The sequence below is a fragment of the Trachemys scripta genome, chromosome 12 (assembly GCF_013100865.1).
Source record: "Trachemys scripta elegans isolate TJP31775 chromosome 12, CAS_Tse_1.0, whole genome shotgun sequence".
Classification (NCBI taxonomy): Eukaryota; Metazoa; Chordata; order Testudines; family Emydidae; genus Trachemys; species Trachemys scripta.
The window spans coordinates 7804943-7821948 of NC_048309.1; the positions used below are offsets into that span (position 1 = coordinate 7804943).

The following is a 17006-nucleotide window of genomic DNA, read 5'->3' on the forward strand; positions in this document are numbered from 1 at the left end:
AACAAGTGTGCCCAAGTCCCAGTCCTGGGCCATTGGCATTGGACCATGCACCTGACCCAGGTGAATGTCCACCTAAGGCCTTCCCCCACTCTTGTTTTCTGTTGCTACAGTGACCCAGTTTTTAGCTTAGTTAAAAGGCTGCACCAGTATCAACCTGCTCCCAAGAAGACACTGTTCTCCATTCGAAAAGGGGTGGGGGAGAGTTAGGTAAGGGCGAGCCATCACAGAGCCACAGGGGTGCTGAGCACCCGCAATTCCTATTGCTTTTGTGCCGCCACTTTTCAAGACCATGTCCAGGCTTGGGGGGGCAGTGGCAGGAGTCTTCCCATTCCAGCTGGAGTAAATGTCCTCGTACTACAGGGCGTTGAACTACATGGGCTGTAGACGAACCGCTGCAGTGCTGGGCTAGGACAGCGGTTCTCCCACTGTGGGTTGGGACCCCAAAGTGGGCCACAACGAGGGTGACCAGATGTCCCCATTTTATAGGGACAGTCCCGATTTTTGGGTCTTTTTCTTATATAGGCTCCTATTACCCCCCACCCCCGTCCCGATGTTTCACAAGTGCTGTCTGGTCGCCCTAGATGGGGTCGCCAGGGCGGGCTTAGCCTTGCTGGGGGCGGGGCTGAAGCCCTGGGGCCCAGGCTTGGCCCCGCCCCGGGCCCGTGCAGGGGTTTGTTGTTAGGGGGGCGCGTGAGAGCCCTGGGCTCGGACCGCAGCCCGAGGCCAAGGCGCAGAAGAACCTTCCCGCTCACCCGCCCCCGCCCGTCGGTGACGTCAGGGACGCTGCCCCGGAAGCGCTCGCGTCTTTCCCCGTCTTTGTTTTATCGCTTCCGGGTGGCGGGTGACGCCCTTTCCGGTCTGGGCTGGCGGCGAGGTAGGAGGCGAGGGGCGGCCGGGCTGGCGGGGCGCGAGCCGGGGCTGGGGGCTGCAGGCCGCGGGGGCTGGGGAGACACCGGGAGGGCGGCGGCGCCGGGTTCCCGGCCCCGGGGGGCAGTGGGGCGGGCTGGGCTCGGCCCCCTTCTGCCCCCCTGGCCCGGCCTCGGTTCTCCCGCCTGGTCCCACGCGCCGGGCCGGCCGTCAGCGGAGCAAGCCCCGGTTCTTCTCCCTTGTGCCGGGGGGGGGCTTGTCTTCCCGTCCCGATCCCCGCCACGTGCGGGGCGGCCAGGCGTTTCCTGCGGGGCCGGGGCCGGGGCCGGGTTTGGGCCCGTTAGTCCCAGGTTTGGGTTTGGGGTTTAATGGCTCCAGCCCCAGTTACATCAGAGAATCCGGCCCGGTGCGTGCGGGTGTCGTTTGGGACCGCGCCGATCACCTGGCCCAGGACGAAGCACACGAGGGTTGAGGGCGAAGCATTTGTCACGGGGCCCTGGTGGTTAGATCAGGCAAATCTGCCTGCTTGTCTGTAGGCCACGCTGCAAAACCTTCCCTTTCGAAAATGCCTTTCCACCATAAAAATCACACAACGCTGACATGCCCTTGTACTCCGAAATCCATCCCCACCAAAACTAGCAAAAGCCTCAAACAACAAAGACTTGACCACAAGCAGAGTTGTGTGTTGCAAAAAGGGAGAGATGCCAGAGACTCCATTAAGCTCACAAGGGACTTGGTTATGGCTATTGGTTTTATGCGGAAGGCACAGAGATACTACAGGATAAAATTTAAGGTGGATAGACTGTAGGGTTACCATATTTCAACACTGAAAAAAGAGGACACTCCATGGGGGCCTGGCCCCTTCCCCACCCCCAACTCCGCCCCAGCCCCACCCCTTTCCCAAAGCCCCTGCCCCAACTCTGCCCCCTCCTATGAGCACCCTGCATTCCCCCTCCTCCCTCCCGGTCTGATCTTGGTTGGGGGTTTCGCAGCGGTCCCCTGCTCCCCACTCGCCCTGCAGCCCCTGCACCCCCCTACCCCTGCAGCCTCTGTGCCCCTGCCTTGCCCCTGCAGCCTCTGTGACCCCTGCTCTTCACTCGCCTGCAGCCCCTGCACCCCGCCACCCCTGCAGCCTCTGTGACCCCTGCTCCCCACTCGCCCTGCAGCCTCTGTGACCCCTGCTCCCCACTCGCCCTGCAGCCTCTGTGACCCCTGCTCCCCACTCGCCCTGCAGCCTCTATGCCCCTGCCTGCCCTGCTCCTCCTCGCCCTGCAGCCTCTATGCCCCCGCCTGCCCTGCTCACCCAGCAGCCTCTGCCTGCTGGGGGCTTCAGACACTCGGCAGCGCGGGTCCCTGCAGCCCCGGCTGCAGCTTCCTTCCTGCCGCCGAGCATGTTCCCCGGCCTGTCTGTCGCCGCCGGAAACAGCTCCCGCGGCGCTGGGTTCCAAGCTGCACGGGGCAACGGGGCCACAGGAAGGGTCCCCCAGTGGCCTGGGGGTCCCCGCCCATGAGGGAAGCCCGAGCCCCCCCGTACCCCGCCTGAGCATTGTAGCTGGGGCAGCTGGGCTGCGCTGCGGACCTGGTGGATCGTGCTGCGCGGACCCTGGCTTATGCCTCCCTATTTCCCCGGACATGTCCGGCTCTTTGGAAATTCCCCCCGGACGGGGATTTGAGCACCAAAAAGCCGGACATGTCCGGGGAAATCCGGACGTATGGTAACCCTAATAGACTGAGGTGTGCTTAAGCTGAGCAGGACAATTCTCAGTGGGCTGGGCTGTTAGAACATGTATCTGAGTACTTGGTTAGTGGGGTATGACCCTGTGATTTATGTCCCCTTAGGTATCTCCTCTTGCACATCCCTGCGTGGTACCACATAGAAAAATAAGATGCAGAACGACGCTGGGGAATTTGTGGACCTGTATGTGCCTCGTAAATGGTGAGTGCCTTTCCTTGGTGTGCTTGGTGCTATTATATAGGGGCATGGGTCTTTCCAGGCTGACTCAGGTGGTCAGTCTTGTGCAGCCTCCTGCATCCAGCAGTGTCAGTGTCCCCATAATAAACCTCCCTGGTGTGTGAAAGGCAGTTCCTGTGTGAGGATCAGTTTATGCCCTGAAGCATGAAACTTGGTAACCAAAGCACCAGTTCACTATATTCTATGAAGGGATTAATTTAGTTGCATTACTACTTCCTCTTAGATTCCAAGGCCAGAAAGGACCATTGTGATCATCTAATCTGACCTGGGTAACACAGGCCATAAAACTTCTCCAAAATAATTCCTTTATTGAACTAGAAACACACCCACTCTTGACTTCAAACTTGTCACTGATGGAAATTTCACCATGACAATTGATAAAGTGTTCCAGTAGTTAGTTACCTTCACTGTTAAGAGAAAAACACAACTTTCACAAAAGCACATAGGCGTTAGCAAGTGGCCAGATTGGTGTTGGGAGTCATTTTGTTCCGACCTTCTTCAAGGGGGAACAAAAACTTATAAAATGAACTGCTCATTTGTGAGTATGTGTTTATTTCCTGCAGGAGCAGTTTCGTGAGCTCCTTCTGGGTTCTTAGGAGTTTTTACAATGAACTCATGATTTCTCACTGCATCTGGATTCACAATGTTTAGTCTAAAAGTCGCAGTCCTGGGATTAAGATAGGCAAAGAATTAAATAGACATACCGGGAGTTTTTTAATAAGAAATTCAGATAAACCCGGTAAACCCCTTAAATAAACTATGTGAAGTGCAGGCAAAAATAATTTTGTGTGAGGTGCTATTGGAAGGGCCAGTTGATTCTACTCTGTCACTACCACTGTTCTGTTACTAAATAAGTAGCATTCCTCTCAGACATAGTAGGTAGCTACATTCCAGTTTCTTATAGTTGCTTTCCAGAGCAGATAGGAATGCATATTTCCGGTGCGAGTTATCTTCATTTACGTGCAGTGAACATAGTCTAAAAATAATGAAATAGGTCAACATTAAGATTATTTGCTGCCATAGCTAAGTGTAATACTGCCAAATAAGAGCCAGGTTTAAATCCGGTGTCAGGCCTACTTTTAACTGTATGGTCATTGAGCTCTCTGATGCCTTGACTATCACCATCAAACTGCTAGCCCAGCTGTATTCATACTGTGGGTAGGCCTTTAATAGGCTTTGTTCGGTTAGTATAATACCCTCCTTGTATGCTTCTTACTTTAAATTCATATTACCTCTTTCCTCAGCTCTGCTAGCAACCGAATAATTGGTGCTAAGGACCATGCTTCCATTCAAATGAATATTTCTGAGGTAAGTATAACTCCTGACAGATGTAGATTTAATTAGGGAGTTGTAACTATTTGTGAAGTTTAGAACCTTCAGTTTCACTAACGTTTATGAGGTGCTCAATATGACAGCGTGAATGTTGTATTACATCTCCAAATAAGTCTAATACCATCTCAACAGCATTGGATGTAATTTATCTTGGCAGCTTGCTTTGGCAAATCTGCCTTTGTTGTGCTATATACAGGATTTGTAATTTTTTGATATTCATGGAGGGAATGTGGCTTAGTAGTTAAGGTATGGGACTGATAATTGGAAGTCTTGCAATTTTGTCTCTGCAATTTGCTTACTGTGTGGATTTGGGCAAATTACTTCATCCTTTTTACATCACCGTAATATGCACTTTTTTTTAAGTGATTTTATTTCCCTTTTAATGTTAAGAAAAATTCTCTTGCTTACCATATTTCATTATTCAAGGATTGGGGATCAGCATAAATGAAAAACAAATCCTTGTGCTATTTTACGGGTCGCTGCAGGGTTTAATCTTACACTGCTCAATGTTCTCTTTCTGGGATACTTCCCTACAACTTGAAAAAGTGAGATCATTTGTGTCCTTTCTCTTGTGCATTTAGTGGCCCGCAGAACAAGACTGCTTCTTCCAAATTTCGATACAGTCCTAAATCCAGACAAGTGCGCTTGTCATTAAGGCAGCTAAATCCACAGACTTTTAAATTGGACATGTACTTGTGTCCCAAAAGAGACTTCGACTTTTATCTTCTACCCAGGCCTTTGTTAATACACTAATTTGTTACTGGTTAATTGTATTCCTGTTATGTTGTCTGATCCTAAATCCATCAGACTCCATGGTCCTTTTATGTATGTGAAGAAACTAACCTGTCATTTTTAATGTGGACATTTGGCTTAGGTTTTGTGATTCGTGATATTCTGACCATAGGACCCATTTCTCTGCAAACAATTTACCTTTTGCGCCTCTTGTTTGCAAACTTGATATTTTTTAGAGGGTAAAGTATTACAAGAATTGTGTGTTTACCAACATGTCTACTTACTCAAAATGTTCTAATTATAATTGTAGGTTGACAAGGTCACAGGCAGAGTCAATGGCCAGTTCAAAACTTATGCCATTTGTGGAGCAATTCGTAGGATGGTAAGAATGTTTCCTTGAAAATTAGGAAATGTGTTTACTCCACCTTAGATTGGTTGGACTGTTTATCCCTGTGTGATGCATGTTTGGCCTTTGTGAAAAGTTTGTGATCTCAGTCCAGCTCCCAGTGTACTAGTGTGTCTATCACAAAACCCATACCTCTCCTCTGGCACACTATTTGGCAGACTCAGTAGTAAAGGGAACAAAGACAGTGGACCCTATCCAACTTCTCTTTAAATGGAAAAACTCTCCTGACTTTAGTGGGAGTTTGTACAGGGCCAGTCCATCATAGAAACACTGCTGTTCTTTATCCACAAGTTGTTCTTCCTCCAGAACATATCTGAGGCACACTGTCAGAGGAATGTAAGGATGTTAGTATTGTTGCTTCCTGTGCTACTCTACATGCTCACTGGATAGAGGATTTCTGTTTCTAAAGTTCTCAATCCAGTACCTTTCATGAGACCTTAATCAGTTTTAAATGTAAAACAAAAAGCTAGCTTGTATTCATTCTGTTTAGATTTGAGAGGTGAATTTCATGAACAAATTCCATTACCAAATCAACTTCTCCACTTATTTATTCGGATTTTTTTTTTCTGGTTAAAACATGTATAATTGAATTGTCCAAAAATCTGTAGTAATGAAATCAGTAAAAGAAATAGCTGGTGTGTGTGTGTACGTGTGTGTACGTGTACCAGTATACCGAGTGATCCGTTTCTAGAGCAGTGTTGGATCTGGTGTTTGTAAGCAATACAAAAATCCAGCTTTTAAGATTTCTTTAAACCAACTCAGTGTGGTGCTTTTTCTGCACTTTCATCAGGGTGCTGTGTCTTTGTAATAACAAGATATATCATGGAGCATCAAGTGACATAACATATGAAGTTAAAAACACTTTCTGGTACTGCAAGATGGCCAAGAATTTGATGAATACTTTTGGAAAAGCTAATTCACACAAATAGCATTCTATCAACAGATTTATATACATCTCTAAGCCGTTGATGCTTCCAGAAATGTCTTTAGGTAGCTGGGCACCTCACATCTCTTATTTTACATTTAAAAATGAGAAACCAGGGATTACAGACTGTGTTTCAGCACTCCATTTTTTTCTATTTAAGGGTGAATCTGATGATTCTATTCTGCGTCTGGCAAAAAATGATGGGATTGTTTCCAAGTAAGTATGTTTATCTCATCTTTGCAAAGGTTATCAATGTGATTTCCTTTCCAGGTTCCAGAGTTTTAGGTCTTGATGAAAACATGTATTGTGAATTTACAGGCTGTTTATGAAGTTTTACAAAAATATTTATTAAAGCTGCTGAAACAGATTATGAGTTTGTAACGATTTTGTTTGGTTTTCTTTTCCAGGAATTTCTAACTGAAGATGCCCTCTGATATGGAACGTTTTGTTGTAAAATAAACAGCTCAAACATATTTGATGTGCACTGTTTTATTTTAGTTCAGAACCATAAATGCCAGTGGGTTTTAAAGTTCTCTAAATATCTTCAGATGTTTGTGCAGGAAAGTTACAGAACTGACTAATTCTGAGGACCTAGAGATGAAACCTTTTGATAACCCAATATATAGAACTATGCCTCGTTTGAAAACCTGGGTCTGCATTTTTGTTAACTTCAAACTTTCTCATCCACATTTAGTATATGTTGCAAATTTAGCTCTTTGTATTACCCTTGCTTCAATTCTCTACAGCATAGATCAAGAGTTGAATGTTTTGCAGATATAGGAATCTGGAAACACGTAGAAATTGTTTGATTCTGCCTGTTCCATTGAGATGTGTTTGAGAAGGAAAGCTTACGTAGGATATGTCCTTGTGGGTTAATTTGACTGGGACTATTAAAGTATAGGCTCAGCTTTCTTCTGCTAATATCAGTGCCGTATGTGTTTGCCATCGATGCACTCACGCTCTTGGCTCGTCTATTGAAAGCTTATCGTGTGTCATTATAGGAAATGCTTACATTTTCTTAACATGCTTTACCCATATCAATTACTCTGCAAGAGACAAAATATTCAGGGAAACTTCACTTTTCATATGACCTCAGATGGTAAAAAGTAGGGCATTATGCTGTCTGAGAAACTCATTTAAAATATCTAAACAATATTTTAATACATAGCTTACGGGTCCTTTAATGGCCTATTAAACTTTTTACCTGCTGACATGTTATTTTTAGCTATCTCACTACCAGAGCCCATAGGGAGTGCAGCCAGTTGGAATGAGAATACACATGCTGACACTGCCTCTGTTATCTGTCAGTTCCCTGTCTCTGGCTAATATCCACCACATCGCACTTTTGACCTGAAGCTCACAGCTGTTCTTGCCTTTAGGTTTTGGAAGAATTGTTTCCAAGTTTTATCTGTCCTACTTCAGGTGTTTTATTTCAATGGTAAATGGCTGGAGAGCATGCAAACTCAATACTCAATTGATGAAATGGGCTTTGTGAAGGGAGATTGGCTGGCTGAGGTTCAGACTGTACAAATATCCGATGGATATAGAAGCAGACTTTGCAGTTTGGGTCCAAGCTAGAGGGGTGGGGTATTAGGCTACAAGCAAAACCCTACTTCCAGTCTAGTTTCTAATGTTGTTCTGCAAATCTGAAATCGTAGAAATACAGCAAAACCGCTTTATACACTAAGATAAATGCAGTTTTACAAGACAGCCATGGTTCTCAGGTGTCTGAAGTTGCTTCAGCCTCCTCTTCCTTAATGCACTGCACTTTTTAATTATTAGATACAACTTTGCTTTCTCCTACTGATTCAGAAAATCTTAATTTTTAAGATCTGGGGGATAAGGCCTTGGTATGGTAATTATCTGTGAAGTGCTATTGTCACACAGGCTGGTAAAGAAATGAAATCCCAAACAGAAAGTAAATCCATCCAGATTCTGGCCCTACTCACTAGTATCTGTAATGCTAGTATCAAAATAGTAGCCAATACTTTGGTCAGTGTTCCTAAAAAAGCAAGTTTCATACCCTGTCTTGTACAACATGAGCCCTCACAGCGAATAAACTACATCAGTTTCTCAACCCCGAGAAGGGGCGGTGGGGGGTTATGAAAAGCAATCAAGGAGTTGTGAGGCATGGAAAATTTGATTAGCTTCTAAAGGAAAGAAAATCCATTACTTGTACACTCTTCCCCTTCAGGATCCATATTCAGTCAGTCCCATGAAACATACAGATAAATTAGATTGTTTATCATTGAAACCTTTTAAATGTAAGGGGGGGTCATACAAAATGTTGACTTCAGCAACCTGACAAGTTTGAGAAACACTGAACTATACCAAGCTAGATGGTTACTACAACAGTAGCCACTGAAAGGAATGAAGGATGTGGATAAATTAGGAAGGGGGCGGGATAATGGGGATTAAAAGTGGCCTACTTCCTTTCAAATACCACATGTCTCAAATCTCGAGCTAGAGTGCTGGGAACCGGGTTAGAAGGTGAATTGGGCCAAGGAATCTGTGTGTGGCTTGGGTAATTCGATCGCTGAAGAATATCCACCTAAAGTGAATATCAAATGTACTGAAAAATCTGATCTCTGGCCTCTGGTTTACTTTGGCTATAACCCCATAGGAAGTTATAAGCACAAAAGCTGGTGTAGCAGTTGAATATCTCTACCAGCGAGGCTTGTCCCTTGCAACAAGAAAAAGAAATTAACTTGCAGAAGGGGATCAGAAAGAAATAGCTATACCAACATTTGCAAATGTCCTCTTATATTACTGAGTGGAAGGTTTAAAATCCCATGGACAAAATTTCTCTCAACTTTCAATCTGGTGTTGCATAACAATAATCATATTACTATAGGTCAGTTTCAACAGTGAGAAGTGCTATACAGAAGTTGTTTGCCATCTGTTCTTTGATGGTTGGTATTGCAATAATTTCCCCTGTTGTCATATTTGGCATTATAGGTGTTTTTTTAATCCATTGTTTGCCATCTTCTACCAGTGTAGTGTGTGTAAGTGGAGACATTAACTTCATTATTATTTCAGGTTCCATTAAGGCTCCTGTTGTCCTGAGTATATTTCCAGAAATTAAGGTGGAACACGTCCAGATCCTACGTGGGTCACCTCCTGTTTTGTGCGTTTCCCAGTATAGTTAGATTTCGATGTATTTTTTATAGCGTGTGGGATTTTTAAGTGTTTCCTTTAGACTTGCGCCCTTTGTGCTTCAGAATGTTGATTCTACGCATCATGCCATTCAAAACTATACGTTTGCAGTTTTCCCAGGTTTTATAAGCAGCTCTCTAGGGGTGTTCTGCTGTTTACATTTAGTATCTAGCTGTGTATTGAGACTGCTTGTGTGTTTGTAGATTGCTGAGGATTCATGTGGGTGTGGGAAACTGAAGCCTAGGACTCTTCTCAGGCAATCTGGAGAAAGGAACTTGTCTCGTTATTTTGTTTGTAAAGGATTGTCTTTATTGGCAGAATATACGGGATATCTTGCTCCTCATCTGTATTTTTTAGAAAGCCTGAAATGGCATGGGTTGTTTTTTTTTTTTGTGTAGGATACTTTTTTACTTGCATTTATAATAGCGGTCAGAGACTCCAGTTGAAGTGGGGGACTCATACCAAGTAAGGTAAAGCAGATTGTTTAGTTACCGGACCCTAATGGTATACTGTGTATTCAATCTGATCTTTGAACTCACTAAAATGTGATAGGATCCCCAGAATATGCTGTTGCATGGATGTATGAAAGTACACAGCATGAACCTTGAGCTCAAATAGTCTTTCATCTCACATTTTTTTAAGATACTCCAGCAGTCAAATTTCAGAAATCACTCTTCAGAAAGTCAAATAGTCTCTGAAGCAAAGATTTAGTCTTGGCCCATTCCAATCTTCATTAACAACTTTCTTTTGTACCGAATAAGAGCGAGATACATTTTAATCCACTGAGAATCTCTCATGTTTACTGGGATCTCCTAAATTAGATACTCCTGGCTTGGCATTAGGATAAAAGTTAGAACAGCATCAGGAAATGTTTAGAGATGATAAATGTCTAGTGTACCAAAGAGTCCAAATCTTACTTAGTTGTCTCTAGTCTGCTAAGGTAGTCAGCCACATGGATTTGGGTGGGGAACCCCCCCCCCCACGCCCCCAAGAAAATGAACTGGACACACAAAAGCCCAAGACAGACTTGAGATCTCCTATATGTCATCTTTTGAAAGCAGATAAAAATACTTTATTTAATCTATAAGATCACAGGAATGTCACTCTGTATCAAAGCCTAAAATGTCCATACAGCCAGTGTGAAGCAATGGAAGCAGCTACAAGCATGTTCAAAATATCACCATATTAATTCATTGCTGGGTTTCATGGTCTGTTACTGTCCAATTTTGAAGTTCTCAGTCATTTTAGCTTTACAAATTACACGTGTATGGTGTGCAACTGCAGCAAGGCATGTATCTATGCCATGCCAGGAGTCCTAGACTATTGTGATATCATAGGTAACTCAGCCAATCGCCACCCTAACTCTACAGATAGTTTGCATGCAACAATTTCATTGGTCTTATAAGGGCAACTGCACAAATGGTGGAATGCTTGGCCCAACTGCCACCTGCACAAATCTCCCAACACAACCCCCCAGACACAAATCAACACAATCAGTATACACAATCCCAGCCCCTCACTACAGCACACACTCCTCATTTGCCACCTGCACAACTTTCCCAGCGCAACAGAACCCAGAAACAGCACAGCTGGCATGCACAATAACCCCAAGCGCACACAGCCCCTCACGACACCACACCCCCCCTCATTTGCCACCCACACAACACAAATCTTCCAGGATTGTCCTCACCTTGAAGTAGGGTTGCCAGCCCTCCAGGGTTATTTTTAATTAAAGATTATGTCATGAGATGAAACCTCCAGGAATACATGCAACCAAAATTGGCAACCCTATCTTGAAACCTATCACGTCTGAGTCAGTGCAAAGTGATGGAAACAGCTACGAGCATGGCTGAGAGCCCTTTTTGTTTCGAATATCCCCAACTTCAATCAGTGCTTGGGCCCTCAGGGAACCAGACAGAGTCCAGAGGTTCTGTGGCGGTTGGAATGTGACAGCTGACCAGAGGTGGGAATAGTGGCTAGATGGGGTAACAATGAGGTGGCTTTGCCCTGAGGGGGGAAGGGGAGGTTGAGGGGGCAGCTCTGTGCATAAGCTTTGGGGAACATGTACAAACAGCAACGTTGCTCACTGCAACAGACTACTGGAAACAAGCCCCATTGTGGTCTCCTTTATACACATGGCTTTGTGAATTGTACATGTGAGGGAGACCATGGGCTCCCTGCTATCTGTATCAATTGAAATGCGTGCTTTCAAATATGTCCTTTCCTCTCTTAATATCCGAGATTACTAAAACTGACATTTCTTGGAATTTATTCTCCACTACTTATGCTGTTTGCTGGTTTCTGTATGTTGCATTTCCTCAGCTCCCATGATGAAACCAGACAAATCATTTTCACTTTTGTTTCTAATCAGAACCAGGAAGTGAAACTTACAACACTAGCACAACTCTGCAATTAGGAGAGAGAGATGTTTAAATCCAAACTTCATTCGCTAACAAGCTTTTTGTTTGGGGACAACATTGGTTAGTATCAGGTTTTGTAAAATTTTATTCTGCGGAACCATAATATGGGGCCTTAAGTCCTTGACAGCGTCCTTTTAGAGAGACATCTTAAGGCACTTTCTAGTATCAGTATAGAGTAAAATGCCCTCTGTTGTCTTGTGACAAGAATAGTTCAGAGCCCACAGAGCCATGAAAGGGAATGAACTGTACTTGTACTGTACAAGATGGACAGTGTTGCCCTTACATGGTTACATTGCACCAAGTTGTGAAATTCTTTGCTGTTACTTACAAGGACTTGGCAGTGGCATCCTAAAGACATCTGCGTTAACTGAGGCTACTTCAGGATCTGTGGCCAAAATGTTTCTGCCCGGGCAGACGGTAGCTGCTCACGTTTTAACACACCTCGTTCCTTGCTAGGAGCTTGTTACTCTCCCAGTTTGTGACAATGTGATTTGTGTAGAAGAGCTGCTGGGAGGATCATGGCCATAAATGTTCTATGGTCAGAGGGACAGATTCAGGAGGATACTGCTGTTTTAGTAGCTGCAGCAGAGTTAGGGTTGGGGGAGGAAGGCATAGAAAGGGACACAACTCGGGTACGGAGCAGAGGTGCAGAAATATGGCAGTGGCTGTTCTGTTGGCATTTCTGGCCCACCTGAAAGCAGGATGTAGCAGGAATCTCAGGAGGGAGGGTGTTTTTGTGACACTTCCAATAGTCTCAGGAGGTTGGGATAGTTCAGGAAGCTTCTGAGTGCATGTTGAGGCCCACAGCTACAGTGGAGATGACGTCATTGGCTATCTAGGTAGGTATTTGAACCAAACCATTGAGCTTGGCCTGGCAGTGGTTTTTGTTTTTCCTGCTGCCTGTCCCATGTGTGTAATTCTCAGCAGTGTTAATCCCAGCACACCAAGGGGAGAACATTCCCAGTTCATGGGCATCCTTCATGTCTGGGTGGCAAGTTAGGGGATTCAGTGAATCCACTAGCGATGGAAACAGCTTGCCTTTTAGCATCCCAGGGAGAACAGGCGACCCGCTTCCATGTAGGACTAATCAGCCAAGAATAAACAATGGCAAACCAATTACCACCGTTTCCTGCTAGGAAGTAAACTATTGTTTAATAGCAGGCAGGAGTTCCCCCTGCCTAAATCCCCAAGCGGAACTATAAGCACTGAGCTGAATAAGAGGGCTATTAGCAAGATCAACGGGAGGTTTTTACACATATTGGAAAGAAATGGCAATTTTTAATCACTGTGGCATCCGATGATCGTGGCTATTAGGAAATCAAGCAAATGTGAAGAGACTGAGTTATAACTGAATATTATTTTCCAGGGCACACGGTAGCACTCTAGTCTTTCTGGACATTTTGTTCTGATGTCTTATTTATTACTTTTCTGCTTCTTCCACGATAATTTGGAGGCCTGAGTTTGGGACTGTGAATAGTGATTGTGCGCTCTCTGTGTTTGTAGCTGGATATCCAGGGTATAGGTGTATTGTTGGTGGAGGCTAGGGGCAGAAAGAAGGGTTTTTCACAGGCTTTGTCTACACTAGCCCTTTTTTTGGAAATTCCCCAGTAGTGGTGGCAACATCTGGGAGCTCTAATGTAGACAGGACTCCACTGATTTTTACCCTCTAACTCTGCTCAAGAGGTGTGTGTGACATGGTGGTAAAAATACCAGTTGCCACCTGTGCCTTGTCTACACTAGCACTTCTACCGCTGCTAGCACTTGTGGGAGAGTCTAATAATATTACCCATCTCATCTAGTGCTTTTCATCAGTAGATCTTAAAGGGACTTACAAAGGAGGTGAATCTCATTATCTCCATTTGTAAAATGGGGAAACTGAGGTGCACAGGTGCGGTGACATGCTCATCAAGGTCACCCAGCAGGCTAGTAGCAGAGTCAGGACTAGAAGCCAGGTCTCCTGAGTCCACTGCCTCCCCTTTAAGACAAGTTTTAGCGAAAATGCTGGTGTAGACTAGGTCTAAGAATGCAGGGTGTAGATCTGAGACTGTCATCTGAGTAGAGAGAAAAGTGGGTTGTAAACCACTGGAGGATTTAAAAAAAAGTCTCACTTTTCATCTTGCAATCAGGGCCGGCTCCAGGGTTTTGGCCGCCCCAAGCAGCTCAAAAAAAAAAAAAGAAGCTGCGATCACGATCTGCGGCGGCAGTTCAGCGGGCGGTCCTTCGCTCCCAGCAGGAGTGAGGGACCGTCCGCCGAATTGCCACCGAATACCTGGACTTGCTGCCCCTCTCTGGAGCGGCCGCTCCAAGCACCTGCTTGCCAGGCTGGTGCCTGGAGCCGGCCCTGCTTGCAATCTTGATGTGTTGATCAGAAGCTGAGAGCTGAAACGTGCCAGATTCTGTGAAACAGAGGCTGCTCCCTGTATAAGGGCCTGATCCTCCACTCATTGAAATCAATGGGAGTCTTTCCACCAGCTGCAATGGGCATTGGATCAAGCCCTAGAAGGGGAGCCCTGGTTTCGTTTTATCTCCCAAACCTTATCAGTAGGGGAAACTGTTACTGATGTTGTGTACTAGGGCTGCACTAACAGGTATTTTCAGGATCTCTTTTGCCATATCTGTATTGGCTGTAAAGTTTTATCTTTTCTGTGAAATTTCACACTACAGCAAACTAGGTTTCAGTGTAAAAAAACCAAAACATGATCTTAGCTCGACTCCCATTAGAAAACATGGCGGTTGGCTCGTTCAGTGAGCAACAGTGTCTATTGCCACTCAATCGGCATTGAGCAAAACCAGTGAGAATTTGCAGGCTTTGCATAAAATCTGTTAATATTTAGCACAGCTCTTCGCTTGTGGAGATTGACAGCCCTGAATCTTTCTTAAACTGGGAAATGTGATATTTTATGCTGCGAGAAAAGGGATTTGTGTCTTTATCATTTAATAAAAAACGCTTTTAAAAATAAATCCAGCAGCTCCCTTGAGAGTTGCAGCAAATCATTCTCCTCTTCCGTCTCTGCTTCCTTCGCAGTCTTCCCCTCTTCACTCCTGGGTAAGGGCAAGCAAAGTGGTGCATTTAGTTCTCAGGGAGGCTGATACACATGACTCCATTCTGACTAATGGGACCCAAGTATGTGACTAACTCCCTGAGCATTTGTAGGAGAATAGGCGCATTTGTGCTGGATTACTCAGCCCTGCCCAGCAGCCAGATCTGACTGTACGGCCCCAGAGATCCTTTGTGTTGATGAACAGACCGTAAAAAAGCTGACTCTGCAGTTATCTTCACTGTCTTCCCATGGGTCATTTCCCCTCTCACTTGGTTGTACCTGCTCTCCAAAATGTTAGAAATCCACCATGATAAGAGCAGGGGAAACCTCATGCTTTGAATTGTTTCTACCTGGGCCACCCCAAGCACTTCAGAGAATCTGAAATCCCATGCTCCCCTCCTGAAAGGGAGCAAAGGGGAGCCTAACCCAGCAAGGGGTGGCTGGGGTAGCGGACTGCTGATGGATCTTGGAAGCAAGGCTGTTGAGGGAGTTCTACAACCTTGGAAGCATCTTGGGACAGGGGTGGGTTTGGATGGATGAGCCAGTCCCCTGTCCATTTCATATGGGGATTAATTCCCCACCCCCAACACAAAAGAGCCACTAGCCTCTACTTGGCTCACAGTGGAGGGAATGACCTGCAATGAGGGAGATGTACTAGTGTTCCCCCCAGTTAGGTCATCTGCTCTGTAATTTCTGTGCAAACAATACTGGCATATCTATATTAAGTCCAAAAAACCCTAATATTTTCGGTCTGTCTTGGTGAAAGGTGTGAATGGCAATGATTGAATATATTCCCCAAAGATGCACTCTAGCGCAGAGTCCTGCTCAGTCACGGAGAAGGTGATCCACTTTCCAGTAGCAGCTTTGCCCCTTTGGACTTTCCAGTTCTTCTCTTCCCAAATGCGCTCAGCTTTGCATTATTCATCTTGGCCACCGAGTGGTCCCAGAGATCTGTCAGCTGCTGGAGAGGTGTGCTTGGGTATGTCCGTAATGTCATACGTGATCTTGGCTATGGCAGGGCCTGGCTTATCCTGATTTAGGCTACAGTTGCTTGGCACCATTGTTGCAGTGTTTTGATTCCTGTCCGCAGAGACCTGTGCACGACTTTCCCAATAGTTGGTATGGGCAACAACCCCTAGCTCAAAGGGTTAATCCTCAGTTCTGAACAGTCAGTTGGAAGTAACTTGCAGTGTGCCATCACTATCATGTCCCAATACACAGACAATGCAATTGGAAACCTTTAATTTAAAGCATTGCTGATAGACTGATACGTAGAACTCTTTTTGTACATGCTAATGTAAAATCTTCACACAGTATCGCTTAACTGAATGCATTTTGTTTGTTCCATTGTCCAGCCTTCATCTAGTTTGATGGCTGACTTCTTTAAAAGGTGCTGTCGCTTTCTCCTGATTCAAGAGCTGTTCCTTGGCATGCTGGCCCTTTAAATAAATTTCACCGCCATCCTGAAGAGGCAGGAACTGAACTGGCCTGGCCAGTTTAGGGCCTGGCCACTTCATTGTGACTCCCTGTGCTGAAGTTTCCCGTTCTGTAAAATCGGAGTTATATTTGCCTCCTTTGAAAAGCACTTTGAGATCTGTGGTCAGAAAGTTCTATATAAGAGAGAGCTGCTGTTGTTTAGATTATTACCTGGACAAGAAATGGATTGATAAAGTAAAAATCTGGGATGAATCTGATTCTTCTGTAACTGTCATGAAGTCAGTGGAGTTGCACCAGGCATGGCCAGGGTCCTGAGTCACTTATTTAGCCATTTATATTCTGCGCCTTTGTATTGACTGAACTGTAAATAATTCATTATATGCCCATCAGGATGTTACTGGCGATTACACTATTTTTGAACTGCTGGACACATGTGTAAAATAATCTGTGTCGTTTTTTCCCTTCTTGCGGAGATTTTTTTGCTTGCTGAGACGGGATAGGCAATGAAAGAGAAACGAATGGTGTGTATATGGTCATATCAGAATTAATTGTGCTGGAAGGAACAACCCACTGGAAGTGACAGGGCCTGTGTTTCTATGGTCAATATACAGTTCACACAGCTGGAGGAAGTGCCTCTGATATTTTGAAAATCCTAATGTGGAATTAATTGTACTAATGTGGAATATGCGCTTGCTCTATTTTCAATGCCTTTCTTTCT

At 45.1% G+C, this 17006-nt stretch overlaps 1 protein-coding gene across 1 annotated transcript; it reads left to right on the forward strand.

Moving 5' to 3' along the window:
* The first annotated feature begins 751 nt into the window (after nucleotides 1-751).
* Nucleotides 752-6707, forward strand: RPS21 (ribosomal protein S21). Its single transcript, XM_034787225.1, has 6 exons — nucleotides 752-874; nucleotides 2707-2803; nucleotides 4084-4147; nucleotides 5214-5285; nucleotides 6395-6450; nucleotides 6642-6707. The coding sequence occupies exons 2-6, from the start codon at nucleotides 2754-2756 to the stop codon at nucleotides 6649-6651; spliced, it is 252 nt and encodes an 83-aa protein (XP_034643116.1). The 5' UTR covers nucleotides 752-874; nucleotides 2707-2753; the 3' UTR covers nucleotides 6652-6707.
* The last annotated feature ends 10299 nt before the right edge of the window (nucleotides 6708-17006 follow it).

Excerpts from the sequence above, each read along its gene's own strand:
- RPS21 (XM_034787225.1), top strand. The coding sequence starts at position 2,754 with ATGCAGAACGACGCTGGGGAATTTGTGGACCTGTATGTGCCTCGTAAA. Across the intron at positions 4,148-5,213 it reads TTCAAATGAATATTTCTGAG|GTTGACAAGGTCACAGGCAG; the intron begins GTAAGTATAACT and ends TTATAATTGTAG. Across the intron at positions 5,286-6,394 it reads GTGGAGCAATTCGTAGGATG|GGTGAATCTGATGATTCTAT; the intron begins GTAAGAATGTTT and ends TTTCTATTTAAG.